Source organism: Heterostelium album (assembly GCF_000004825.1).
Source record: "Heterostelium album PN500 unplaced genomic scaffold PPL_contig17, whole genome shotgun sequence".
Classification (NCBI taxonomy): domain Eukaryota; phylum Evosea; class Eumycetozoa; order Acytosteliales; family Acytosteliaceae; genus Heterostelium; species Heterostelium album.
Genome location: NW_008805094.1, coordinates 1 through 27,059, shown reverse-complemented (window position 1 = coordinate 27,059; position 27,059 = coordinate 1). Strand labels below are relative to the sequence as shown.

Below are 27,059 nucleotides of genomic sequence, written 5' to 3'. Positions count from 1 at the left end.
CGGTTGATTGATATTTATCTTTTAAACTATTATTATTATTATTGATTCTATTGTTGTAATTGGATGGTTGTTTTCTACTGACTATCAAGAGTGATGGTAATAGTTTTCTTGCGGTTTTGTTCATAATGAATGCAAGTATACCTTTTTCTGTTATCTGAGAGAGAATCAATGGATTGTTAATTGAATCGATTTCTGATTGTAAGATATCAGAGAATCTTGTATAACTTGTTAGGATTCCTATACAGTTAAATTGTTGTTGTTGTGATTGATTGCAATTATTATTATTATTATTATTATTATTGTTATCAATGAATCTTTGTAATGTTGATTCAAACTCTCTTAATACAACAGGACCTATTCTTGTTTTATAATGTTTACATTGTCCAACTATATTAAATTCTTGATTACTACTTTTACTATGACCACCGCCATTACTACTACTACTACTTTCTGGCAGTCTCCAAACACCAGTAAAGTCTATTCCTTTATCACCAGCACCACCAACTCTCTTCAAATCGAAACCATATTTCGATAGAGCATTAATACTTAACAATTCAAAATCTGTTCCTTTCTTTACATTATTTATCTTTTCTACTTCTTCTAATTTCTCTACTAGTAGTTCCAATTGTACTTCTTCTTCTTCTGCTATTATTTCTTCTTCTACTTCTTTTTGTTCATTATTATCATTTAGATTTAAACTATTAATATCATTGTCAATATCAATATCAGTAGTTGTAAACCATTTCTTTGACATCCATTTAGGATTGTTATTCTTTTCATTAGTTTTTGGTTTACTGTTTGATTTGATTTCTGCTGGTTTATCAACTGCTTTGCTATCATCTTTTAAACTAATCTTTTTCGCTTTAGATGTTGTCGTAGATGAAACCTTTGAAACAGGTGATAGGTCTGCCAATGAAATGAATGAATCATGTACAACTTTTAAATGATTATTATTATCTTCATCTTTACTTTTTACTCTTGTATTATTATCTGCTAAATGATGATCTTTAACAACTTTATTTCTTGTAGCTGATAATGTAGTTAATTTAGATTTACTTGAAAAATATAATTTAATATAACTATTTTTATATAAATAAATAGATCTTGATTGTTGTTTTATTAAATTATTAATCATTGACATTTAATATTAAAATAATTCAAAAGAATGATCATTTAATTAATCAGAAAAAAACAATAAGTTTTTTGTTTAAAAAATATCTTTTTTTGTATTTTTTTATTACATTTTGCATTTTGTTTTATTATTATTATTATTATTAGTTTTTAATTTATTTTTTAGAAGCAGGTAGAATTAAAACTGGGTTTGGTTGAGATGACGACGGTGAAAATGTTTTGATTGGTGCTTTCTCTTCAAATGTCTTGGTAATTGGGTAGGATTGTGGTGGTTTTGGTTTTGGTGCAGAGCTAGAGCTGCTGGCTGTGTCATCGTTGCTATTATCGGCGATCTCTTCCATTGGAGTATCCCAACCGACCCAGTATGAAAGGAATCCTGTTGGTGATTGCCAGAAGGATGGACTACGAGTTGGTGCTTTACCTGCAGGCAATTGGTAGTCGGGAGTGTACAACTCTACGACATCCTGTTGTTTGTAGTTCAGCGGGTACTCTGATATCTTCTTGGTAACCGGTGGAATGGCATTGCTTGGCGATTGATTGAGTGGAGTCGATTGGTTACTACTCGATGCTTGCGAATTATTGTTGATGGCGTTCAACTCTATATTTGTGTTGGATGGTTGGAAGTCGGATGGCAGCGATCCAGCATTGATTTGATTGACAATCAAATTCTCTATGGTCTTCTGGAGACTTGTTATCTTGTCGTCACGATCAAAGATACCCTTCTCCATGATACGCATCTGGTCGAGCAGTGCTTGGTTTCTCTGTTGCTTGATTTCATCTTCGTCGTGAATATATGATTTGTCTTGCGATGGATCCCACTGTAGTTGCAACAAGAGATCCTCACGTTCGGCGCACAAGTTTCGCTGGAATTGAACTTCTTTTTGACTCTCCTGAAGTGAAGTCTTCAAACCTCGATGTTTGTCCTTCAAATTGAAATACTCTTCTCTAATCTCTTTAATAATATCTATCAATTCCTCTTGAGACAAATTTTCAATTCCGGCATACTCGTCGTCATTCTCCACCATTAGATTCTCTTCTTCTCCATCATGATTACTGACATTTTCAATATTATTTAATACATTTGATGGTGTAGATAATCCACCATCACTATTATTAATATTATTATTATTTTCAACATCTAATGTTTCCATTTTGTTTTTTTTTTGAAATTTATTATTTAATAAAAACTATATTATAAAAAAAAAAAACTATAATATTTAAATTGTAATTAATAAATGGATTATAATATATAAATGGATTAAGTTAATTTTATCACAAAAACAAAACAAAAAAAAGAATAATTATAAAGTAAATATTTGGATGGATAATTAATGTTTTAGTGATTTGATTTAGAGTGGATGTGGTGTAGATTTAGGTGTGAAATGCATGGAAATTGATTAATAATTAATTATTCAGTTTTTAGATAAATATTTTATATTAACGTGAGGGTGTATTTCCGTATCAGCCCAAAAATATTATAAATTATATTTAACAAAGTATAGTCAGTATCAAGTAGTATATCTGTTTGATTGTCAGTTTTGAATATGATTTAATTATTAATGAGTTTATTATTTATTGTTTGGTGTGATGACATTTTAATTTTATCAATTAAAAAAAGGATGATATACCATACATAAATACAATTATTTGTTGTTTTTTTGTTTCTCAACAAAAAGTAGAAAATTTTTGAATTGTGGTTGATTGGAATGAAGTGGGTAGTGGAATCAAAAATAAATATTGATAGAATCTTGAGGGGATATATAAATTCTACTTGTTCATGACATCTTTATCAAGTTATTAAAAATTAAAATAAAACAACAATTAATAGATGGTGATTTAATATTACTATTTTTAATTAGATTTTAATTCTAATCGAATTTAATTTTTGAAATTTAAAAATTCTTACTTTTATCTATTCTTTGCAAACTATTTTAATAAAATTTCTAAAAAAGTTATAGAAAATTAAATATATAATATAAATAAAAATATAAATGAAATTAAGAATAATAAAAAATGGACAAATAGCTCCAAAATATATTTTATTACTCTTCTTATTTCTTGTTCTTTTAAATTAATTAAATTAAATTAATACATATGATATTGAAATAATTATTATTTTAAGAATTGATGTCAATCAATCATTCACTTTTTTCTCATCATAGTAGATCACCCACTTTATAAAGAATCACACAAGAATATTTATATTTATCATATGAATCAATACAACTTAACACAATTGAACCTTTTCAAAAAAAAACAAAATACCCCTCAAATTAAATATTTAAATATGAAGTCATATTTAAAAATTGTACCTTCATCGAAAGTGAATCTCCACTCTCCAAACTATCTCGCAACATATATACTTGATCATAATAACTACCCACACCAACATATATAAGTATTATTATGTTTTTCTTTAGTTAGTGTTGTTTAATTCAAACCCACACACTTAAACACACCCTTTTTCGATTATTTTGAAATGTGTTTTTAATTAAATTCATACACAACCAACCTTTGTTGATCATTTTTATATAGTTGTTTTATACCTTTATTTGTGGTTTAATATTATTATGTGTTTTGTTTTGTTTGTTTTTTTTTTTTTTGTTTTTGTTGATAACACCCTACATTGAAACAGAAATACCTAAATAGTCTATGATTGATCACAATAACACTTTCTATCTTTAATATATTCAAAGTATGTGTTTAGCTTTGAACAATTCTACCGCTGTTGTTGTTATTGTTGTTTGTTATTAAAACCTAAATAATAAATAAAATAAAACACAACAAAGCATGATTTTATTGGTTTTTATATGTTAAGAAATAAAACAACAACATTAAAATAGTGATATTATAAATAGAAGTCTGAACAGACAGCCAATGTTCAACATTTTGACTTTAAAGAAGTTGTGTTGTGGTTTGTTATTTTTTATTAAAAGTACTAGTTTTTTAAACATTACCTAATAAAAGGTTGCATCAGTCAATCTATGATAAATTAATTTGCTCGATTTGATTATCATTATTATAAATTTATAAACAATAAACTTTGTGTGTATAGACATTTATATATATTAATTTATTTTTGATTGTTATTATTATTATTTTCATCTTTTGTGGTTGGTGGCGCTTGTGATAAATCTAATTGTTGAGAGTATTGAGTTGAAGCTGTCGATGGTGATTTCGATGGGTCGATTTCGATTGTCTCTAAAATAAAGTTGTGATTTGTGTATATACAAATGTCGGCGGCGATCTTCATTGAACGTCTGGCGATCTCCTCGGCATCTAGGTCTGGTACGGTTAGTAGTGCTCTCGCTGCGGAAAGAGCAAACTCACCACCGCTACCGATTGCAAGTACACCATCGTTTGGCTCGAGAACATCACCGTTACCATCGATGTTCAGTGTTATGTCTTTGTCGGCAACGATCAGACTTGCCTCGAGACGACGGTAGTACTTGTCGGTACGCCACTGCTGTGCGAGTTCAACACACGACTTTAGCAGCAGTCCACGGTGTTCGGTGAGCTTCTTCTCGAGCAACTCAAACAGTGTGAAGGCATCAGCTACCGAACCGGCGAAACCCGCAACGATCTTGCCGTCTGCCAATCTTCTTATCTTCTTTGCGTTTGGCTTGACGATAGAGTGTCCCTGTGATACTTGACCGTCACCGATGATCACCACTTTGTTACCACGACGCACCGAGAGAATGGTAGTTGCTTTCTTTCGCATTGGATCGGCAGGGTAGTTTGCATAGAACTGTGGGTGTCCACCGTAGTGACCACCAGAATAGTAATTCATTCTACCAACTTCAGATGACAATTGCCCTACCATATTGATCGTATTACTATTGTTACTACTACTATTTACAAAACTTCTTATACCATTCTGTGAAGATTCTCTCAACGAAGGTATAATAACATCTGTTTTCTTTAATAAATTTATATATTTCGACATTCTTTAACTTCTGTATGTATATCTATATCAAATATCTTATCTAATTATCTATCTATCTATATATATTCTGTGGTGGTGAATTAAATAAATAATGATATATGATGGTCAACAAAAATCAGCTTAATAAAAAGTAGTTTGCATAACAAAATTTAAATTATTACGAAAAATATTTTGTGTTTGTGATAAAACCAAATCTTTTGTTTTTGCAAACTTAGTTTTTAAAACCAATAAGATATTAAATTTTAGGTATATTTATTCAATTTTCTGATCAATGGGATAGATCTTCTACGATTTAGGATAAAAACCATTTATTTTTATTTTTTAATTTATGATTCTTTTTTAATAAACCAGAAAACATATTTTATTTCATTATTATTATTTTTATTATTGTTTGCCAAATTCCAAAAAAATTCAATGAATTTTTGATCAAAAAAATTTCCGATTTTTACAATTTTTAATATATTGAATTATTTTAGGTTTATTTTAGGGTTTGATTGTGGTCACAATCAATGAGTATCAACTCTATTCCTTTTTAAAATCTATTCTTGTATATGAATTATATTTTTAACATATTTAAATTTTTTTATTATTTATTTTCATTTCTTTCTTTTCTGTTAAATCTTTTAAGAGATTTAAAAAATAGATTAACATACATCAACAACAACAACAACAACAATAATAATAATAGTATAGATTTAGAAAATAATAATTTATATAATAGCAATAATAATATAAATAATAATATATTTAGTGATATAGTTTCAAATTTCCTTTATTTAAGTAGAATGTGGGAATCAAATAAACAATATCATTCAAATACGATGGAAACGATTGCAGCGATGTTGGAAGCCGAACAATTGGATTGGCAAGAGGTGATCAATTTTCATCACCCAAATTTTATGTACTTTCTGAGAAACAGTAGTATCAGTATTGTTATGGCTGTTCTCACAAGATACGATCGTCATCAAAACACTATTTTCCATACTGCTGCATTTTGTCCTCCACGCGATGATTTCATCAATGATATACGAATACTTCTTAGAAAGCTTGACTACAATATAAGTGCGGATCTTCAAAATCTACTAACTCAAAGAAATATAAATGATGAAGTAAGTTGTTGTTTAGTTATTCAAATTTTATGTTTTGAAAATTAACCTGGAATATTTTATAAATATTATTTTTAGACACCATTACATTTAGCTGCTATGCATCAAAATATTCAATATATTAGAAGTTTGGTTGGATTGCAAGTAGATGGTAGTCTTGTCGATAATAGAAATTTGACGGCGTTGGATATTGCCGTTTGGTTAGACAAGAAAGAATGTATAAATCTATTGACGAGTTTACGCAGTTCAAAGATGACAGTAAGCAATGGAACCGGTGGAAGTGTTCCAATCTATCAATGGGGTCAGATGTTGTGTCCGTCACTATCGTTGATTGCTACTGGCACACCAACAGGGGTGTTGTTCAACCAGAAAGAACACTCGCCAACAACCATCAAATTCGGTCAGAATTTCGCTGTGATGCTGACCGATACCGGTGGCGTTTATAGTTGGGGTTTGTGTAGTTATGGAAAACTAGGTCATCCAACAAAGAACGATATCTCTATTCCATCGATGATTAGCGCATTCAAGAACAAACAAATTACACAGATTGCCTGTGGTAAAGATCACAGCTTGGCATTGGATGAAATCGGTGTCGTCTATGCATGGGGAAATGGATCCGGTGGAAGACTTGGTCTTGGAAACAGTGAGGTCGTAAGCATTCCAAAGATCATACCGCATTTCGAAGATGAGAAAATCACTTCGATTGCCTGTGGACAAGAGTTCTCGCTGGCTCTGTCAGATTCTGGAAAGGTCTTCTCATGGGGTAAAGGTCTTCATGGAAATCTGGGTTACGATGTAAGCACTATGCTCTCCCAATCGACACCGAAAGTGATTCCAATGCTTCCACCTGCCTCACAGATTTCTTGTGGAAACTGGCATTCCATGGTACTCAGTAAATCTGGTGATGTCTATACTTTTGGTTCAAATATCGATTGCCGTCTTGGTCACAGCGGAAATGGTAGCACACCAACTATGGTGCAAATCGGAAGTAAAATTAAGAAGATCGGTGCTGGTGCCAATTTCAATGCCGTTCTTTCGGAATCGAATGCTATTTATACCTGGGGAAGCAATATACATTGTCAGCTCGGTGTTTTGCTGCCAGATCATAGAAATTACACTGGTGAACCACAGGTTGTAAAGACATTGCTTCCATACCCAATTAGTACGATTGAGGTTGGTTATGAACATGTTGTCGTCTTGACAGACACTGGTGAAGTATTCACTTTTGGAGATAATTCAATGATGCAATGTGGTGTTGGTGAAGCAATCAAGGAGGTATGCAACTTCACAAGAGTAAAGATTCCAGATAATTCCACTGTCTTTAAGATCGCTGCCGGTGGAAACTCATCGTTGATCTCACTCTCCAGTGGTCACAACATCTATGGTTCCGAATTGGCATCGCTGCTCACCGATGAGTCATTAGTGGATTTGAGATTCATTGTAAATGGAGATACCGCTCAATATGTAAATTGTCATCGAGCAGTGGTTGCTTGTAGAGTTCCAAAACTGTTGCCATTGATCTCCAGTGAGATAAAGAATCCAAACTCAGACAACTCTCACGAGATTTCAATCACCTCTAAGATTACCGCATCAACCATTAACAAAATTATCTACATAGATTTCAAACAAATTTCATTTGAATCATTGAAACTATTCATTAAATTCATTTATACTGATCATGTTCCATTGGTAAGTTAAAAAACATATATAAGAAGGAATAATTTATTAGCAATTGAGACTAATTAATCTTTTATTATATATAGATTCAACATTATGTCGATGAAATTGGAATGTTGTCGACATGCTTGGGAGTTGAAAGATTGGCATTTTTATGTAATTTAGTGTTAGGTAAAACCAAATCATTGGAATCGATTCCATCTTCAAATTTGTCAGAGGATTTCAAGAAACTCAGTGATCCAACATTTGCCGAATCGTTGTATGACATTACTTTCAAGGTACACGAACCATCTGGAAATATTGCCGAGGTTCAATCATTCAAGGTGATGTTATGTTTGCGTTCGAAATATTTCAAGATGATGTTGAGTGGTAGTTTTATTGAAGGATCAATGAATTCCATTAATATCCACGACGTCTCTATCTCCTCATTTAAAGATCTACTACACTATTTCTATTGTAACGAAGTACCGAGTGACCCCAACGATTGTTTCGAGCTGGTGATCTTAGCGGATTTCCATCAGATCGCAAGAGCAAAGGAGTTGTGTTCCGCCGTGATCAGACCATCGATTGACAACACTTCACTGCTATTCATGTTTCAATTCTCAAAGCAATACGATCTTAAATCCCTTACTGTCTGGTGTGAATCTAGAATCTCTCAAGTTCCAAACGCAGAGCTACTCGAAGGATTCGATCGTCTCACAGAAGAAAATCAAAAGTTTGTTAAAGAGAATTGCGCTAAAGCGCCACCAAAAGTTGAAGGTTTCCGTTCATCGACACCCGACTCGGCATCTCAAGAACAAAGACATTATAGAAGAAAGCCAAAGAACCAAGAAAAACCAAAGAAATCTTGGTTCTTTGGTTAAATTTACATTGTATTTCTAACATAAATATTAAAATAATAGAATAATATTATTATTGAAGAAATGAAATATGAAAAGATATTTCCAAAGATTTATTATTTAAAAGTTTTCTCACTCAAAAAAAAATCTATTCTCCTGTGATTTCGGACAAAAATGCAAATGAGCTAATTGAAATGTTGAGGTCTTTTTCACAAGAATTCTTGTCAATGATAATCATGTTCTTGTATTTGGATCAGTCTTTAATTTTGCCCATTCAAGTGCTCTTCCCTGTGTTATTAATTGTGAGTATTCTGTGAGACATAACATCAAACAAAGAAGCTACTTACGATGTAAGTAACAATGGAATTGTTAACATAAGCAAGATATGATTCAAATGTTTTTCCACATCCAGTGGGACCGACAAGATGATGCCATTGTTCTCGTCTCCATCGACATCCTTCTCTGACATTTGATACTTTCCAAAACTTCACCACGAGGTTGTATCCCTCTTGTGTTAAGAGAAAGGAATCAAATTGTTCAAGCTTCATCTCTTTTGGAAGGTATTTCCTTGAAAAACCTGGCAACTGAATGGTCTTACCAATCATGGAGCTGAGACTCCAGAGATCGCAAGTGATCCCATTTAGGATCAAATCGATCAGGGCTGCTTCTCTGGTGCTATAAACAAAAGTCAGAATTAAGAGTATGAAGTAAAATCATTGTTGGATATTTAGTAGTTGAATCTTCTGGGTAGGGATCTTGTGCATTTTGATGTTCTTCAAGTGATTGCTGATGGTAGAGGCATAGTTGTTGTTGTTGTCATCATTGGATGTAAAGCGGCGCACAATAAATGATTGGTGATATTTATTCTGTATGGTAAGGTTGGTGTTGTACACAGAGGACATTCTCTTAGTAAGAGAGAAGAGGTTACTTTTATGACTTTTTGATAATATCATTGATAAGAGTGTATATGTAATAATAAGTTATTAATATATTGACTATATAAAATCATTGAGCTTTATTAAAAAAAAAAAAAGTTTTATTATTTTATGTGATCGAGATAAATTCTTTCTTCTGGTCTATAGAATTGAAATAACATGTTTCAAGTCACTACTAGTGTATAAAAGTGAAAGATGTCTTTTGTCTGTGAAGTTTCATCTAAATATACTTGTGAAATAGTTTTCATTGTGATGACAACAATGAAGAAGAAGAAGAAGAAGATGATGATGATGATGATTACAATGGTGATGATAAAGATTCTGATAGTGAATATTCTATATCAGATTCATTTTACCGTTTTCCACTAATGAAAAGATAGAGCTATATTTAATTAAATAGATTTCACCTTTTTGAAAATCGATGCTGAAATCACTGTTTTGGTTGGAAATAAAAAAGAAGACTAAGTATTAGTCTTTGAAATGAAAAATAAAGAAATCAAATACATACTCATCCATTTGAACTGTACCAATATTTTCAGCTGGCGAACAAAATATAAAACCATCAACAAAAGGTGATTGATCTATAAAGAGTTTCTTTGGTTAATTTAAATTGAATCGATAATCTAAATGATAAAAGTTGATAACCTACAACTATTAGGCTCTATCCTTGAAAAACCGGGTATATGATGCAGAAATGATTGATTAAAATGATTTTCTATTAAATTTGAATACCTATTAGATTGATTGATTTAAGAAGAAAAGCCTGCAATTAGTTTGACGAATTTTAAAATGATTATCAAGAAGAATGAACTAGTATCAAACTTACTTTTGACAATACTGTAATTCTGAATCAGATAGTTTAACTTTTATACTCTCATGTTTTAATATATATGAGTGATATCTCTCTACCTATATCAATATATTGTATGTTAGAAATTATTTTGTTGTTTATAACAATAAAAATTTAGAACATACCTTTTGTAATCTTGTTCTTAGATAAGATTTTATTAAATATTTTAATCTTTCAATCTCCATTTCATATATATTGGCTGTGAACTGCATTGCAGGATTCTTAATATCAGATGTACAAAGTTCTTCTTTTGTTTGGATCTCCTCCATGATATCCGAGACCAACTCTCTTCTATACGGTAATATATCGGGTGTTGATTTTTCGTTGATCCATGATTGTTTTAGCTTTTGCAGCTTATTAACTTCAATTAAAATATTCTCATCTAATACATTCATCTTTTAAAATATTATAACTTAAATGACCAGTCAATTTTAACTTCACTAAATGAAAGTAAAAAAAAAAATCAAAAACAATTGATTTTTTTTAAAAAAAAGGAGGGAAAGTGATTTCTTATAAAATAGCTTTTTAAACGTCGTTCGTCATCAAATGAACTCTTCAATTCACAAACCGCAAACTATGTATTATTCGATCTAGAATTTAGTTAAGTAACTCACAGTAAATAGTATGTATTATATCTAGTCAGCAGATGAAAATTTACTCGTGTTTTTTTCTTTAGCAATGATATAGAAACTTTGATCTGAGGTAATTACCCCAGATCCACAGAATGACAGTATCAAACGTACCTGTTGGTCATTAGCGGCGCGTTAAACTTCTTTGTCATCATTGACTTGTTGTCAATGATTTACTATTCGTATTTTCAAAATGTCTTGGAAGCATTCGATTACATTGGTTGGTATTGGATAAGCACACTTTTTATCTGATGTCTCACCAGGTTAGGAAATTCTAGATCGATTAATATATTCTATAACAGTTTGCGTCTTGTGAATTGGACAAATTGAATAAATAAATAATATTTTTTAAAAGTTTAATTATTAAAGTACTACTTTTTTTATTTATTTATTAATTTTAAGATGACATTGTATCATCTTTTATTGTGTTTATCGGAGAGGATCCTGTTGCTGAGGATATTGATTGTGGCGATGTAGGATTGTTGGTGAGTGGTGAGAGATTGTGCATTTTCGCCGACCAATTGTTGATGGGTGTCTTTTGTTGTTGTTGAAGGTGGAATGGTTTTGGTGATTTGGGTGCAACGAATCCTGCTAGTCTGCTCATTCTCTTTGTTACGGTGTGGTGTATTGGCAGCACAGAGTAACGGTCGGGATAACGTGGTGAGAGGTTCAGGTACGACAATCGATGATAGATCTTTGTGATCTGTTTGATCGACTCTGAGAGATCGGATGTCGTTTGCTGATCGACATTGATCGTCTGTTGCTTTACACTCTGTTCACCAATAATCGAAATCATATAGACAACTGGCCATTCTTTTTTACTCTCGAAATTGGATTGCTGTTGACTCAACACTGCATTATTCGAATGAGAAGTCACAACGAAAGAGGATACCAACGGCAACGGATTATTTAAATGATAGTTATAAATAAATGGTGATTTTGGATAAACGGCATATGATTGACCTTTAAGTGAAAATACTGGTAAAATAAGTGTATCTTGTGATTTTGAGAATGTATCTAAAAATGGAAATTGAAAATATTTATATTAATAATTAGAGCGTTTATCAATATATTAATATTATTATTGTTAAAACATTACCATTGAAAAACTCTGAGGAGAATAATTGAAGATATGGATGCATAGTAAAGTTGACAAATAAAACATGCTCTAGAGGATTTCTATCGGGAATGTTCAAGACCAGTCGTTGCCATTCGTCGTATTCCTCTTTGGAGATGAGTCCAAATTTAGAAATGACAGCTCTCGCTGTGATTCCGTTTGAGAGTAGAATAAGATTGATGGTATCGTAAATGAATGTCCAGACACTGGTGAGTGTATCGCGCCACACCAACTCGCCGGTATACTCTGACATGATTGCCGGTATCAGTTTGGACTCTAACATCTCACCACGATCATCGGTGATCGTGCATGCAACCCATCGATTGTTGTCGCTCAACATATAGGACACATGGATATTGTTGGGTTGATATGATTGCAATGCCTGTGGCTGTCTTGGTTGTGAAAGTATAAATATTGGTTCGAATATTTTATCGGCGAATCTCTGACACCAATTGGTGAAATTGTTTGTTGGTGGAACACCATTGAGTATCGGCGAAAGTGTTGAAATTCTACGACATTTGTTAAATATCGAAAATGCAATCTCTTTGGCAATTGGAATAGTTTGTGAATCATCTAAAAATACTTGTTCAATTGGAATTGACTATATATTAAAATAATAATAAATTAATACATTACATTATTATAAATTCTACAGCTATTATTATAATACATACTTGTACCATTATATTTAATGATTCATTTGAATAAGTTTCTTTCATAATTGTACGGAAACATGAATTTATAAACATTAGAGATTCTCTCTGTCTTAGGAATACAGAGTCAGAGTCGCCATTGGTATTCTCCTTGTTGGTGCCAAACTGAGATGATTCTGTGAATGGATTAACAATATATACGACAATACAATTGTTTTCATTGTATTGTAATGAGATTTCCTTAAGATGATCACTTAGTTTAGAGCATGCAGTGAGGTAGCTATTCATCAACAGTTGATTAGGATCTTGTTGTTGTTGTTGTTGTGATTGTTGTTGTTGTGGTGGTTGTGGTGGTGGTTGTGTTTGCTGAGTGGATGAGTTTAGTGGTGCTGCTGTTGACGCCAACGTTGGAATATAGTAGATACCTTGTGGGAACAATCCACTGTAGGCTGTATTGTTTATCGATGTGGTTGTGGTTGTTTGTTGTTGTTGTTGTTGGTGATGATGATGATGCTTGTTTTGATACTGGTTGTTAGCGTTGAAGTTGGTGTTTGGTACGGTAGTGGTGACTGTGAGGGTGGTGGTAAAGTGTTGGTGGTGACCGAGATGGTTGATCTCATAGATGTTACTAACATCCGAGAAGAATGGTGGTATGTGTACTCGCATTACCTGAGTGTCTGGACAGAGCACATAGTAGGTGATATTCTTCTTTGGTGAGTATGGTTCTATCAGTGCTTTGTCCCAGTGTCTTATGATGGTGGATGGAGCCTCCATCCATTCCTCCTTGTAGCCAACCATCAAGCGTGGAGCAGGCATCCATTCAACGCCAGAGAATATGTCAGTGTCCGATAGTGAGAGCGGTGAGTTGGTTTCCATCTCTTCGTTCTTAAAGATGTTGGAGAGAATCGATGAGAATCCAAAGAGTGAACGTGCCGTAAGATTGAGAAGCACTGGTTTCGACATTGGATTGAGTGCAGCATAGACTGACTCAGAGTTGACCTCTTCGGTGAGTGCGTGGTATTGAAGTGTCGGACTGTAGAGATTGCCATCGGTGGCAACCAACGACTTGATCCACTCTTCCAATAGCATTTCCACTGTTAGTTTGGTGAGTGGAGAGTTTTCAACAGAGTAACCTTGGTTGATGTCATAGTTGGAGATAGCCATCTGTTGGATGAGATTAGCAAACTCTTGGCATTCCTCGGCAGTCATGGTCTTCTCGTAGGAGAATGCTTGGTGTACTATTCTCTGTCCACTTATCGATTGTTGAATATAAGAGTTGGTCACTGGTGAAAGTACATTGTCAAATGTAAATAAAGCCGATGACTGTTGATTGGGATCAGAATCTGACGATCCGTTATCGGACAAGTTGGCTTGGCTATTCGAAAGAACTGGTGATGCTGGTGAAGAGAATATAGGTGAATTCGGTAGATTGTTAACAGTCACTGTCGATTGTGATAGTTTAAGTTGTGATTGTTGTTGTTGTTGTTGTTGCTGCTGTTGTTGTTGTTGTTGTAGTTGTAATTGACTGCGTGACAAACTATTGGTGGAATTAGATGACGATGGTTTGACTGCAGCCAGACTTGAACTTGTCAGTTGTGACGACAGAGCCGATGGTTGACTGGTAAGAGTTGTTGGGGTATATTTAACATTTGAAGAGGTTGACGATAGAGATTTGGACAATGGGACATAGCTATACTCCAGCTTGTTTGTGTGAAATGGAAGAGTTGTCTCATCGATAGGTTTGTAAGAGGGTGGACAGTAGTAAGACGACTTGCTCTTGGCGGTGGAATTAGAGATCTGTTGTTCGCCAAGCTTGGAAACGGCGAGTGTACTATAGACAGAGGTCAGTCCCTCGACGGAATCATCGAGCGATGAGTGTAGAGTGTGCTCTTTGTATTGAGTGAGTTGCTGGAGGTATTGTGCTAGCGAGGCAGACGATGTTCCCTCTGGAGTGTACTGCAGATTGGACAGTGTTTTCTGGTGACCGCCAAGTCCACTCGCTCCGCCAGAGAGCAGCAGTGAGTTGGAAGAGGATGACTCACTTCCACTTCCATTGATCTCACGAACATCGTGTGCAAAGAGATGATGTGATCCACTTCCACCACTTCCAAAGAGTTCAGGAACAACGTCTGGCATTGTTGGAATATTTGCCTGGCTGAGAGATGGTGCTTTGTATGGTACGAGATAAGCTGGATGTATAGGTGATTTGGTATGATCGATTGGCATTGTCGAGGATGTATTTGCATTGGTAGTCGCGCCACCGGCAATTAGTTGTGTTGGTTGTGATGTTAGAGGTTGTGGTGGTTGTTGTGGTAGATTCGCTTGGTTTAACATCTGTGCTGGCTGTGACTGTAATGGTTGTTGCTGTTGTAATGGTTGCTGATTCATCATTTGAGCAGCAGTAGTATTATTGATATCCATTGTTTGTTGTCTTTGTTGGGTATTCAAATCGTTCAAAGTCATTGGATTTGTCTGTGACTGTAATGGTTGTTGTTGTTGTTGCTGCTGCTGTTGCTGTTGTTGATTATCATTTGGTTTATTAACATTTGTCTTTTGTTGTTGCATATTTTGATTGTTATTGTTGTTGGGTACAAATGAATCAGAGATATTGGGTACTGATTGTATGTTGTTGATACCACCACCACCAGATGCCAATGCATTCGGTCTCTGTTGAGGTGGAAATGATGAAGATGAATAATGATTGGTCCAAGAGTCCAAATCGATATCAGTGTCTGACAGATGCATAAGATCATCATCCTTCTTAAATGACAGAGCATCACCAAGTGAATCCGATCCAAACAAATCCATTGAACCGAATGAATTTTGTTGTTGTAAAACTGGTTGAGATGCTGGTTGCTGTGGTTGAGAAACTGGTTGTTGTTGCTGCTGTACCTGTTGTTGTTGCTGTTGTGGAATTAAAGGCTGTTGCTGTTGCTGCTGTTGCTGTTTGACTTCTGCTTGTGGTGGTAATGGTGGTTTACCTGATGCAGTTGGCTCTGGATCATCATCTTTCTTTCTCTTGGTTGTTCTTCCTTTCTTTTGGCTGGAAGCTGATTTAGTTGACGATCTCTTCTTCGTTGCATCCATGGGATCGGCCGGAGATGGCTGTTCATCTGGCGAAGCCATTGGTGAAGTGGCAGGTGATTTCGGTGAGTTGGTGAATGGAGATTGTAGTGCTGATGTAGTTGCTTGATTCTGACTTGGCGACGATGGAAACGGTGAGTTGGTCGATGGTGAAAACATCTGTTTATTCATAAGCTGTTGATCGGAAGACTGTTGATTCTGCTGTTGTTGTTGTTGTTGTTGTTGCTGTTGTTGATCCTTTGGAAATATAAATGGTATTTGATAATTCCAATAATCTATACTCTTATTATTATTATTACTATTGTTATTATTATTATTTTGTTGTTGTTGTTGTTGTCTTCTACCAAATAAAGATAATCCACGTTCAATATATGATAAAACACCTTGATCTTCATTCTCCAAACCAAATTCACGCATCTTCTCGTGATAGAACTTGGCAGAGACATCGGAGGTGTACGGAACATAGCGATAGAGTAACTCTGTTGGGAAGTACATTCCATGTCTAGTTGAGATACCATAGAGTTCCAACTGCTTCGGTCTGTCTATATAGTAAGAGTTATTTGTACTATTATTATTGATGGTGGTTGTTGTTGTTGTTGTAGGTGTACTAGATGATGAACTTGATATCGAGAGTGAGTGTATACTCTTTATATTATTACTATTGGTGCTATCTTTTAATCCATTTGTAGTACTACCAGCACTACTATTCATTAATTGATGATGATGATGTAAATGACTTGTACTACTATTCATTGATGATTTTAGATTGATATTGAATAGTTGTTTCCACTGATTAGATGTCAAAGTAAAGTTTGGATCCGATGCATTGATATTAATATGATTGCTACTACTACTACCATTTGTAAAAATACTACTACTATTTCCATTCGATGATTGTAATGATTGTTGCTGTTGTTGCTTTGTTAATCTTTGATATCCAAAATAACAATTAGGTGATGTAATAACTATATATATAGTTTAAGTATTTATATTGCAATATAAAAAAAAAAAAAAAGAAGAATAAGCAATCGATTCAATAATGATGTTTATAAATAGCTCATATCTTACTTGGTGATTTTAAATAATCCAACTTTGAGAGGTTGCCAAGGTTTTGTATCCTCTTTCTCTCTACAAACAAATGAAACAACAGTGTTTTATTGGCAAGAAAGAAAGAGAATGAAAATGAAAGCTCACTAATATCATCGTTATTTCTACAAAATATATATAAATAATATAGATAGATAATTAGTAATGATTTTATATATGTATGTTGATCAATAATAATAATAATAATAATTACAATTGTCTTAAACCTTCAAAGTATGGATCTTTTTTTACAGTCTTTTTATCTATGGAATTCTTTCTTATAAATGAGTTACCAACCCTAACGAAATTGTTGGTTTGAATCAATTGACTAAAAATAGAGAGAAACACATTATAATTAGAACCTGCTAAAGTACGCTAGCGAACATCTAATATCTTATTGATTACATACTGTTCGATTAAATTGAATAATGATTTATAAAATAGATTCGTTAAAATTGGATTTTGATTGGGTTCAGCTGTATCCCATTTTCCACTGTCAATTTCTAAGAGAGAGAGAAAGAGAGTGTTAGTATTATATTATACTATAATTTGACTATTAATTGCTACAACTTACTAGTTATTGATTGTAATTCAATAATTGAATTAATGTCAAAAGGCGTTGTTGATGTCGTCGTCGTCGATGAAGTGTCATCTGTATTTGAATCTGTTGTTGTTGTTGTTGTTGTCTTTGCAATTCCACTATTAATATTATGTATTGGGAATATCCATAGATCTATTGAATCGTTATTAATAGTATCTATTGAAAATGGTGTACTATCTATTGACATCATATTGCTATCTATTATATGCTGTTGTTGTTGTTGTTGTTGTTGTTGAAGATGTTGATTGTTTACCACTGTGCTAGCAGTAGGTGATGTTGGTACATTATAATGCGGTGAGTTGGCTGATAATACAGGTGAAATAGGTGTCATTACATTGCCATTAGTTGTTGTCGTCGTTGTTGTCGTTGAACTTCTCAATATTGGTGTATTTGTATTTGCTGTTGTCGATGTAGTAGCGGTAGTAGTAGTAGTAGTAGCAGTCGGTGTCTTTACAATATTACTACCTTTACTTGTACCCACTGATGATTTTGAACTATATAATGGTGGCGATGGTGAATTATTGCTTGATTTATTGTTACTATTATTATTCATTTTACTATTGTTGTTGTTGTTGTTGTTATTTCGTTGTTGTTGTTTATATGACTTTATCCAAATACATGGAATGTTTGCTTCTATCAACTTTAGATAAGCAAGTATAATAGGTTCGTTAATAAACAACTCATTGTTGTCTTGAATCACCGATCTATAATGTATCCATTGTACATCATTCAATGCCTATACAAATATTGATATCAAGAATATATAAATATTAATACTTTGATGATGATAACAATCTCTAATTCAACTTACAGTATTATAAATATTTGAAAATATATAATGAGTACCTAATTGAGGCTCTCCATTACCACCACCACCACCAGGAGTAGATACATTCATTGGAACTGATCCACTATTACTATCAGTCATGATTTATCTATCTACCTTTTGCTATATACTATCTTATTATTATCTTATCAATTGATTATTATCTTTACTATTATCTATTATAAAGTTGGTGTTTTAGATTATACTATTGTTGAACTGAATGATGATTGATTATTAAATATAATTATATCATGAATTGAATAATTTATGAATATATTTTTATAAAATATGAATGTAACAAAATGTTACTGTCTATATATATATTTTAAATTTATTCTTTATCTATTAGCTTATATATCTCAATATACAGTAGTATGAATTCTAAATATAATGAGTTTGATTAAATTAATTTAGTATTTGATGAATCATATAATCATCAGTTAAGTTCAGTTATTCAAATTAAATAATTATTATTATGCTTGAAAAAAATTTTTGTTTTATTTTTATTTTTTTGTTTTTTTTCTTGGCAAACATCACAATTCTTTTTGCATTACTTAGGTGTACTCCAATTAAATGAACAATGAATACTCAGTTTATAACTTTTGATGTTCTAACATAAATCATAAAGAGAACAAAAAAAAAAAAAAAAAGTCTATTAATTATAAAAATAATGATGGATTCAATTTAAAAATAGGTATTATCACATCATTATCATCATCATATCTGAATCTAATCTGAGTGAATATCTCAGTTAACTTCTGATTAATATTTGAAAATTTATTTGATTATTTATGAGTTGTAGTTACAATAATAAATAAAACAATCATTTATGTGAACAAATTTTACAAAGATTATCTCCAATTTTTAAAAATAAAAATTAAAAATTAAAAAAATAGAAAATTAAAAGATCTTTTTTTTAGATTTATTTTTTTTTAGCCTGGATAATAACAATTCAGGTAAAACTTTTTCAATCATCAAAACTAAACTATTTTTATTCATTGTTTATAAACATACAATATATATATCTATAATAATATAATAAAAAATAACAATATAAATATAATATTTATTTAATAGAAAGAAACTTTTTTAGTTTTAAAAAAATAATTATAAAAATAAATAAAAAACAATGTCAACACCAAAATCACCATCTTCTCTGAGGTTCAGTGAGGTCGTCGATGACATTGCTACCAAAGTTGTCATCTCTGACGATAACAATACAAAAGTAACACCAACAAAGAAGGCAGCATCTTTTTCATTGGCAGTTGATGAAAATCATATGGAACAACAACAAAATCAATATAGTGATGATGATGACGACGAGAATGAATATAGTGATGAAGAAAATGTACAAGAAAATGAAAATAATAATAATAGTAGTAGTGTATCAAATAATAATTGTAATAATAGTGAAGAAACATGTAAAAATATTAGAATCAGTGGTGGTGCTAGTGCGGCCAACAAGATTGTAAGAACCAACTCATTTGAAAGAAAGAAACAACAACAAGCTGCAAGCACAATCACATTCGACGGCATTCGTCAGTCGATACCCGATGACATTTGGAAGAAGATCTCAGAGTGGAAAGTTAAATATGCCTTCATCACTAAAGGTGCCAAGTTGGTATCCACTTCTAAACAACATAAATTCAAAACACCGGTATCCATGGAGGATGCTCTTTTATTTTTAGGTAAATATTATTTCATTTCATTGCACAAACTTTGACTACTTGTTTATTAGAAACATCAGCAAGCAAAACAAAAAGAAAGATGCAAGCTTGGCAACGAGCGTGTTGTTTTTGGTGGTTGCAGTTATTTTTTTGTTTTTACAAATTTTTCGTTCAAAAAAAATCAAATCAAAAGATCATTATTGATCATTTCAAATAATAAGATTGATTGACTAATATCTAATTCAATTTCAAATATTTAATAATATAATTAGTTGACTCGGTTGTTAAAGATTCAACATTGGTATTCACAAATGATAATTCTTTGATTTTCACAGATGGTTTATACACCGATTTAGATCTACTCGACAGTGATGATGAATAGTTTACAACGAGAGACAACCTCTACACAAACCAAATTAATTAAGAAAAACAACCCAAAATATATATATATACAAAAAAAAAAAGAAACAGATTCTTACAACACATCTCATTTATGTATTGATACAATCAATCTAATAAAATTACAATATATATAAATATATCGAATTATATTTAACTAATGATTGTTATATGTTTGTTATTTTTGGTAATTAAATAAAGAAACAGTCTAATTAAATAAATTTAAAGTTAATTTTCGTTTTATATATTTGTTAAATGTTTACATTCTATATACTATTATATATGTTTTTTTTTCTGTATATTTATTTGTTCAATACTCCATTCTGGTAAAGATGGTAGTTATTGTTGGCGTGATAAGTAAATTGTGGTTGGTGATCGTTGCTGCTGTTGAGTCCGTTGGCTTCATAGGCTGGATTTGGCGAGGATGGTGGTGATGATGTATTAACAAGATATAGTTCATCTAAATTCTGTTGTTGTTGTTGAGGATGTAATGTTTGTGTTGAAAAAGTGTTTGGGTGTGGTTGTTGTTGATGTTGAAGACTGTAGTGCGGTGCTGTTGGGTATGGTGACGGATGCTGTCCAAGTGTTGTTTGATTATTGTTATTCTTGTTACTATTATTTGATTTGTTTTTATTATTGGTTATATTGTCAATGAGAGGTGGTGAAGTGGTGTTGGAAGATGGTGGTGATGCATCTCCTTTTGGAGATCCACCTTGTTGTTCTGCTTTCAACTTCTCTTCGTTCAACAAATTCTCTTTCTCTTTGGCAGTCAAGAATCTACCACCGTTACCTCTTTGTCTTCTCATTGCGTGTTGATGTCTACTTTCATGTTGGTATGGCTAATTATTAATAAAATAGTAGAAAGAATTAAAAGATTAGTTAGTTTATACTTTAGTAATTTACTCATAATAATAATAATAATAATAATAATAATAATAACAAGAACAACATACCTTTCTAACTTTAGGTGGTTTATCAGATTCTGTTTTTGCTCTTGCTTGTCTTCGTTTCATAATTCTTGCGTATTGTTTTGCATTTACATATAATGGTTCCTCTTCAGCTGGTTGATATTTCATAAATGGAGCCTGTTATAGCAACATGTTGGTTAAATACAATGATAACTTGGAATCTTTTAAAAAGTAAAGTATACTTACACATTTTAAGTACTCATATCTTTTATCATCTTCAGGTGTCATCATGTGATCCGGAGAGTAATTCATTTGTGATCCACTTAGTAGATCTAAATTAATTAAACAATAGCAAAGTTAGTTTTAATTAAACTATTTATACTATTTGTAGATTTGTACTTACCAAGGTGGTGAGAATAGCCTTTATCGGCATGTGGCATATATATATGTGAGTATGACATGTTTTATTGTGTATGTGTTATATTATATATTGAGAGAGTGTGTGGTGAGTGATAAAAGTATATATGATTATAGTTATATGATATATATATATATAGTAAGTAGATTGATTATATAGTTTGTGGTTGTGTTATATATAGAGTAAAATACATATAATAATATATAGATTATATGTATTTAAGGTTTGTTGTAGCTGGTGGCTGACTTGTCTGATTGACTGGTTTGCTCTCTGTTTTGTTTGGATGCTATACTTTTGGAATCCAACTTCAATCGATGATGGTAAGAAAAGAGTCTCTCTTTCCAGTCCTGTCACTCGATTAAAAGTAATGGGGTGGTTGGTGGTGTGTGGGTGAGGAGGTGAAATGTTTCGTCACCGGTTTGGTAATTTAGTTACTGACCAAAAGTAGTGCTGGTTGTTGTTGTTGTTGCTATGTTATTGCTTGTTGATACTTGTGTCGACTTTGATACTGAAATGATGTCGGTGTCACTGATGTTGACGAAAGTTAATTGGAAATTGTACTATAAGCAACAAATGACTGACGAGAAAACTTTAAAGTGTTTTCACTTTTTGCTTTGTTTGATTGTTTTGGAAATCGCTGTGGGAAAAATACAACCAGGGATGAATATTGCTGTTTGTGGTTGGTATTCACAAAGTTGATTGACTTGATGGGTGTTAAATTGGGCGCAAAACAAAAAAACAACAACAATTAAAAAACTAAACAACTTCAGGAAATGACTTGAAAAACCTAACTGTTTTGTTTCAACAAATAAAAAAATGAATGAAGAGAAGAAGAAGATGAAGAAGAAATTGGTGTGGTGGTGGTAGTTGTATATATGAAGGTCGATTGATTCTTCTGAACTGTTATTGTTGAAAGTAAAGTATTTATGTGATTGTTATTGTTGTTTGTTTGTTGATAGACAATACAATATTATTTTGATATGATTTATATTTATCACAAAACACAATTATTGGGCGGGCCAAGCACCTGATTGATGTTGCTGATTGAAATCAAAAACTTATTAATAAAGTGTGTGGTGTAAAAAAAAAAAAAACAAAAAATTGGTTATTTAAAAAAGTTGCAAAGTTGGGTGTGTTTGTCAAACAAAAAAAGCAAGGTCACCACTGAATTTTGCAAAAGAATTCTTGTGGGTTGATGATGTTTTTTTTTTTTTTTTTACTATGTCTGGAGACAAAAAATTTTTTTTGATCAGCGGTTTGGTTTTTGACAATTGGTATCTGAGTGTTGGAAAGGTTGTTGTCGTTTCAGTTTTCGGACCAAGAGTTGCTTATTTGCAGGGTAGAGTGGTAGAAAAAAAAAGAGGTTGTGGATACTATAGTTGTAACAACAGGATCGTTTATCTAACTGTAATATATAGAATCAAGATTAGTATCTTTAGCAAATTTTTAATAATAACCCACTCTCATTATTGGGGATTTAAAAAAGAAAAAGAGGTTTAAATAGAAAATAGAGATATGTGATGTTATTTAAAACTATCTTTCATGGAATTGGTGTGATTTATCATGATTTTTTTTAAAAATGGTGTGTGGTTGCAGATCAAATAATTCTTTGGTTAAAAAAAAAAAAAGAAGAAATTTACTAAACTTTTTACCTTTTTGTTAATTTTAATATTTATGATTTGTAGATTTTAATAAATAATGTTTAGTAAAATGAATTGATATTATTATTTTATAAATGAATAAATAAGATATTATTATGTTAAGTTAGTTGTTGTTTAAAAAAATAGTGTGACAAACATTTAAAACTCTTCGATTTTTAAAAATAAGAAATTTAAAAATAAACATAAACAAACAAACAATGACAATGAATATTGCAACGAAACACAAATATATCGATGATGTTGTTGTAATCGTAGTAGCTACGATTCAACAAGAAAGAGAATGTTATTTAAGTGTGTCCTATCGTTAATGTGTATTGTTCATTCCCATGCCTAATTCTCACTTTTACATTGATGGAGGTGTGGCCACATAATCTATCATCTACTAAACTCTCCTCTTACTCTTAAGATAACACATATAAGGAAAAGTTATCAAGTATCTCTCCTTTTTTAGGTTTTTCTTTGTAGGTGATGGTGTTGGTGAGTGAGTGAGTGATGATGTTGCAATCTAAAAGTCATGACATGACAAGCAAACAATACAAACAGTACAAAAAAAACAAACAAATAATAATATAACTAATAATCGATAGTTTAAAACTACCAAATTATCGATAATATATCTCTCATAATGTTTGTGGATGAAACCGAACAGTCACCTTTTTGTTTTTTTTTATTTTTTTTCTTCTTGTTTTATCTTTTTTGAAATGGAATATTAAAAAATATTATAAATTTATATTTATAAATTTATTGTTGATGTTGTTAATAATAATAATAATATTGTTATTGATTGATTGATTATTTATTTTGGCTCTTTCCTTTAATTTTTATATTGAAAATATATTTACAACAATGAGTCTGGCTAAAAACCAACACTTGTTGTTTATTGCTTATTGAGATGTGGTATCGATATTGTTCTCAGCTGTCGTGTAGATATCCCGAAATCAATAATCGGTCTATTACATATTAAAACAACAGGTAACATATACAATTATGTATGATTTTGTTGATTGATTGCATACCACAACACAATACACCACACCCCACCACACAAACACCTCTCTTTATTATTAATTCAATAACACACCACAAAGACATAACTAGGTTACTTGCAAATAATAATAAATTTCCATTTTTAAAAATTAAATGTATTATATTATCTGGTTATAGTCATTTTTATTTTTATTTTTTTGATTTTATTCTTTAAGTAAGTTGGATGGATTAGTATTTGGTGGTGGTGGGTTGGTTTGTGGTATTAGAGCTGATCGATTGAAAAGAAATGATTGAAGGAAAATTAAAAAACTGATGAGTGAATGTGAGTATGGGTGTGAATGTGAATGTGGTGTGGTCATTGTCTTTTACTTTGGAGTGATAGATAGAAATTGAGGATTATATTAAAATGGTAGAATGGTCAGCTGATAGCTTAAAGATTGAGCATTTGATATGTAATTATACACAATGAGGATAAAATTTTATTCTCGTGTTAAAATTTTTATTGTTTGATATTCAATTGATGTTACTGAGATTAAAATAAAAGTAAACTATCCACCTATCATCAACAAAGATATAATTTAGAAATTTGAAAGATAAGATATCAACCATGCATTCCCTCATCACACTGTGCATATTTTTATGATGATTTTTGATATATATGCAGATCGATTGTATTGATTTTAAATCTTTATGATTTAATCACCCTCTTCAATTTTATCCAAAAAAGGATAAATTGGATAGATAGTCAAATGGTTTTGAAAGATAGAGTAAAATATAATTGGTTTGTTTAATCATAAGGATAGTTGAGAGAAATGACCAAAAAAGGAAAAAAAAGAAATAAAATTTACAAAGGGTTGTGTAGATAATTAATTAATATAAATAATAGGAGTATTAAAATAAAATATTTAAATTAACTCAACAAAAATAAATAAATAAAATAAAATAACAATAAAATTAAAATATTGAACATTACCTTTTTTGTTAAATAAATTATTTAGGACTATAGGTCCACGAGTTCGACTATTATAATTATTACTTTTAATTTAGTGTTTGGATTTTTTTGATTTTTGTTTTGAATTTCTGTGGTTGACTATCTTTAAAAAAAGTTAATATTTGATAAGATGATTAAATGAGGTAAACAATTGAATAGAATTATTATGATTGGAAATGTTATTATTATAGTTTATATAGTTAAATATTTTGTTCTTAAAAAATAAATAAATAATTAAGTTAATTGGCAATGAATTTTATATAGTGAATGAAAAAATAGATTTTGAGTATTACTTCATCCAGATTTTATTAAAAATGACCCAAGAAAACAAACCAACATTATTGGTATATCCTAAAAAAGAAATCTTTTGTCATAATAATGATAAAGAAGTACAAGTCGTAGATATAGAGTTTGAGGAGATTATGAAAAATATTTGTTCAATTTTAATTAAAGCTATTTTTAGATTGTAGTGGATAACAACAAATACTAATGTGAAGGATTTTACTACAATCAACAGCAACATAAACCAACACAATAATTCATTCTAATAAATATCCAAATATAGTATTGTTTCTGTTTTTTATGGTTGTTGTTATTGTTGAAACAGTTGTTGTTTTGATGATATGAAATAAAAGGTTACAGTGTTAAAACGTAATTTGTAAATTTAAAATAAAATTTAGTTTGAAATAAAAATAACAAGATTAATAGGTTTAATTTAATTAATTTAATTTTTTAACATATACATTAAATATTTTAGGAGTAGTAACATACACAGTTCAAATAAGAAAACAAAAAAGAATTCTTCTCTGTTTGCCAACAAACAACAAGCATAACAGAATTAAATAAAATGTACCCCCCTTACAACTCCTTAATCTCTCAAATGTCCACTAATGTCAAGTATTCCATTTTGTCATGTTAAAATTAAACACATATTATCTATTGGAGTGCAAATGATGATGAAAAACAACAATGATATTGAAATTATAAACCCTAGAAAAGTTATTTTGGACATCAGTAAAGTAGGAAAAATAACCTCTGAGGGGAGATTTGACATATCAAGTCAGATGGCTTGATTTTTTATTTTCCCTTTGAGATTATGGTGCTGCAGTTTGAAACAAATCGAAAAGAAAATTGGTGGACACAATACCATACCTCCTTTAAATAAAACAGTAGTAAATAAATATTTATTTAAATTAATTCGATTGTTTTGTAAGTGTATAAATGTAACATGGGTTAAATTAAATTTACTATTTTTTATAGTACATATATTTGTTTTTTTTTTTTTTCTTGTTCGGATATGAATTTAATATGTGTACAGTGGATATGTAGTTAATTTCCCTCGAAAATGAACTATGGAGAAGGTGGAGTGTTTGGTGGAGTTCTGTCGATTTTATTGGCTATTTCTGAATATATATTGTTTCGGCGAGGTAAATTGAGGTGGGGAATTAAATTAGTTGTGTGAAATGGTGAACAAGTAACAAGTGGAAATTTAAAGAATAAAAAAAAAAAAAACCAAAAAAAAAAAAAACAAAAAAACAAAAATAAACT

The 27,059-nt window shown here is 31.3% G+C and overlaps 9 protein-coding genes across 9 annotated transcripts; 3 read left to right on the top strand and 6 right to left on the bottom strand.

Annotated features, from left to right (window-relative positions):
- Positions 1-21: 21 nt before the first annotated feature.
- PPL_07538 (uncharacterized protein) lies at positions 22-1,141 on the bottom strand (the record flags this gene model as incomplete). Its single annotated transcript, XM_020578373.1, has 2 exons — positions 22-26; positions 142-1,141. 2 exons carry the CDS (start codon positions 1,139-1,141, stop codon positions 22-24), a joined length of 1,005 nt encoding a protein of 334 aa, XP_020431608.1.
- Positions 1,142-1,286: 145 nt separating this feature from the next.
- Positions 1,287-2,282, bottom strand: PPL_07537 (uncharacterized protein; the record flags this gene model as incomplete). The annotated part of the gene is made up of 2 exons (XM_020578372.1): positions 1,287-1,729; positions 2,042-2,282. The coding sequence occupies 2 exons, from the start codon at positions 2,280-2,282 to the stop codon at positions 1,287-1,289; spliced, it is 684 nt and encodes a 227-aa protein (XP_020431607.1).
- A 1,922-nt stretch (positions 2,283-4,204) lies between these two features.
- Positions 4,205-5,077, bottom strand: PPL_07536 (ATP-dependent protease subunit HslV; the record flags this gene model as incomplete). Its single annotated transcript, XM_020578371.1, has 1 exon — positions 4,205-5,077. One exon carries the CDS (start codon positions 5,075-5,077, stop codon positions 4,205-4,207), a length of 873 nt encoding a protein of 290 aa, XP_020431606.1.
- A 785-nt stretch (positions 5,078-5,862) lies between these two features.
- On the top strand, positions 5,863-8,723 carry PPL_07535 (ankyrin repeat-containing protein; the record flags this gene model as incomplete). The annotated part of the gene is made up of 3 exons (XM_020578370.1): positions 5,863-6,186; positions 6,262-7,872; positions 7,947-8,723. The coding sequence occupies 3 exons, from the start codon at positions 5,863-5,865 to the stop codon at positions 8,721-8,723; spliced, it is 2,712 nt and encodes a 903-aa protein (XP_020431605.1).
- A 925-nt stretch (positions 8,724-9,648) lies between these two features.
- On the bottom strand, positions 9,649-10,879 carry gins4 (GINS complex subunit 4; the record flags this gene model as incomplete). The annotated part of the gene is made up of 4 exons (XM_020578369.1): positions 9,649-9,712; positions 9,991-10,016; positions 10,139-10,228; positions 10,610-10,879. 4 exons carry the CDS (start codon positions 10,877-10,879, stop codon positions 9,649-9,651), a joined length of 450 nt encoding a protein of 149 aa, XP_020431604.1.
- A 631-nt stretch (positions 10,880-11,510) lies between these two features.
- On the bottom strand, positions 11,511-18,582 carry amiB (putative mediator complex subunit 13; the record flags this gene model as incomplete). The annotated part of the gene is made up of 10 exons (XM_020578368.1): positions 11,511-12,130; positions 12,213-12,831; positions 12,905-13,396; positions 13,553-14,772; positions 14,926-16,932; positions 17,036-17,178; positions 17,268-17,381; positions 17,463-17,556; positions 17,628-18,390; positions 18,466-18,582. 10 exons carry the CDS (start codon positions 18,580-18,582, stop codon positions 11,511-11,513), a joined length of 6,189 nt encoding a protein of 2,062 aa, XP_020431603.1.
- Positions 18,583-19,609: 1,027 nt separating this feature from the next.
- On the top strand, positions 19,610-20,529 carry PPL_07532 (uncharacterized protein; the record flags this gene model as incomplete). The annotated part of the gene is made up of 2 exons (XM_020578367.1): positions 19,610-20,168; positions 20,420-20,529. 2 exons carry the CDS (start codon positions 19,610-19,612, stop codon positions 20,527-20,529), a joined length of 669 nt encoding a protein of 222 aa, XP_020431602.1.
- Positions 20,530-20,848: 319 nt separating this feature from the next.
- On the bottom strand, positions 20,849-21,915 carry PPL_07531 (CCAAT-binding transcription factor; the record flags this gene model as incomplete). The annotated part of the gene is made up of 4 exons (XM_020578366.1): positions 20,849-21,385; positions 21,500-21,631; positions 21,701-21,786; positions 21,858-21,915. The coding sequence occupies 4 exons, from the start codon at positions 21,913-21,915 to the stop codon at positions 20,849-20,851; spliced, it is 813 nt and encodes a 270-aa protein (XP_020431601.1).
- Positions 21,916-23,730: 1,815 nt separating this feature from the next.
- PPL_07530 (uncharacterized protein) lies at positions 23,731-24,814 on the top strand (the record flags this gene model as incomplete). Its single annotated transcript, XM_020578365.1, has 4 exons — positions 23,731-23,824; positions 23,940-23,994; positions 24,426-24,522; positions 24,740-24,814. The coding sequence occupies 4 exons, from the start codon at positions 23,731-23,733 to the stop codon at positions 24,812-24,814; spliced, it is 321 nt and encodes a 106-aa protein (XP_020431600.1).
- Positions 24,815-27,059: the final 2,245 nt, after the last annotated feature.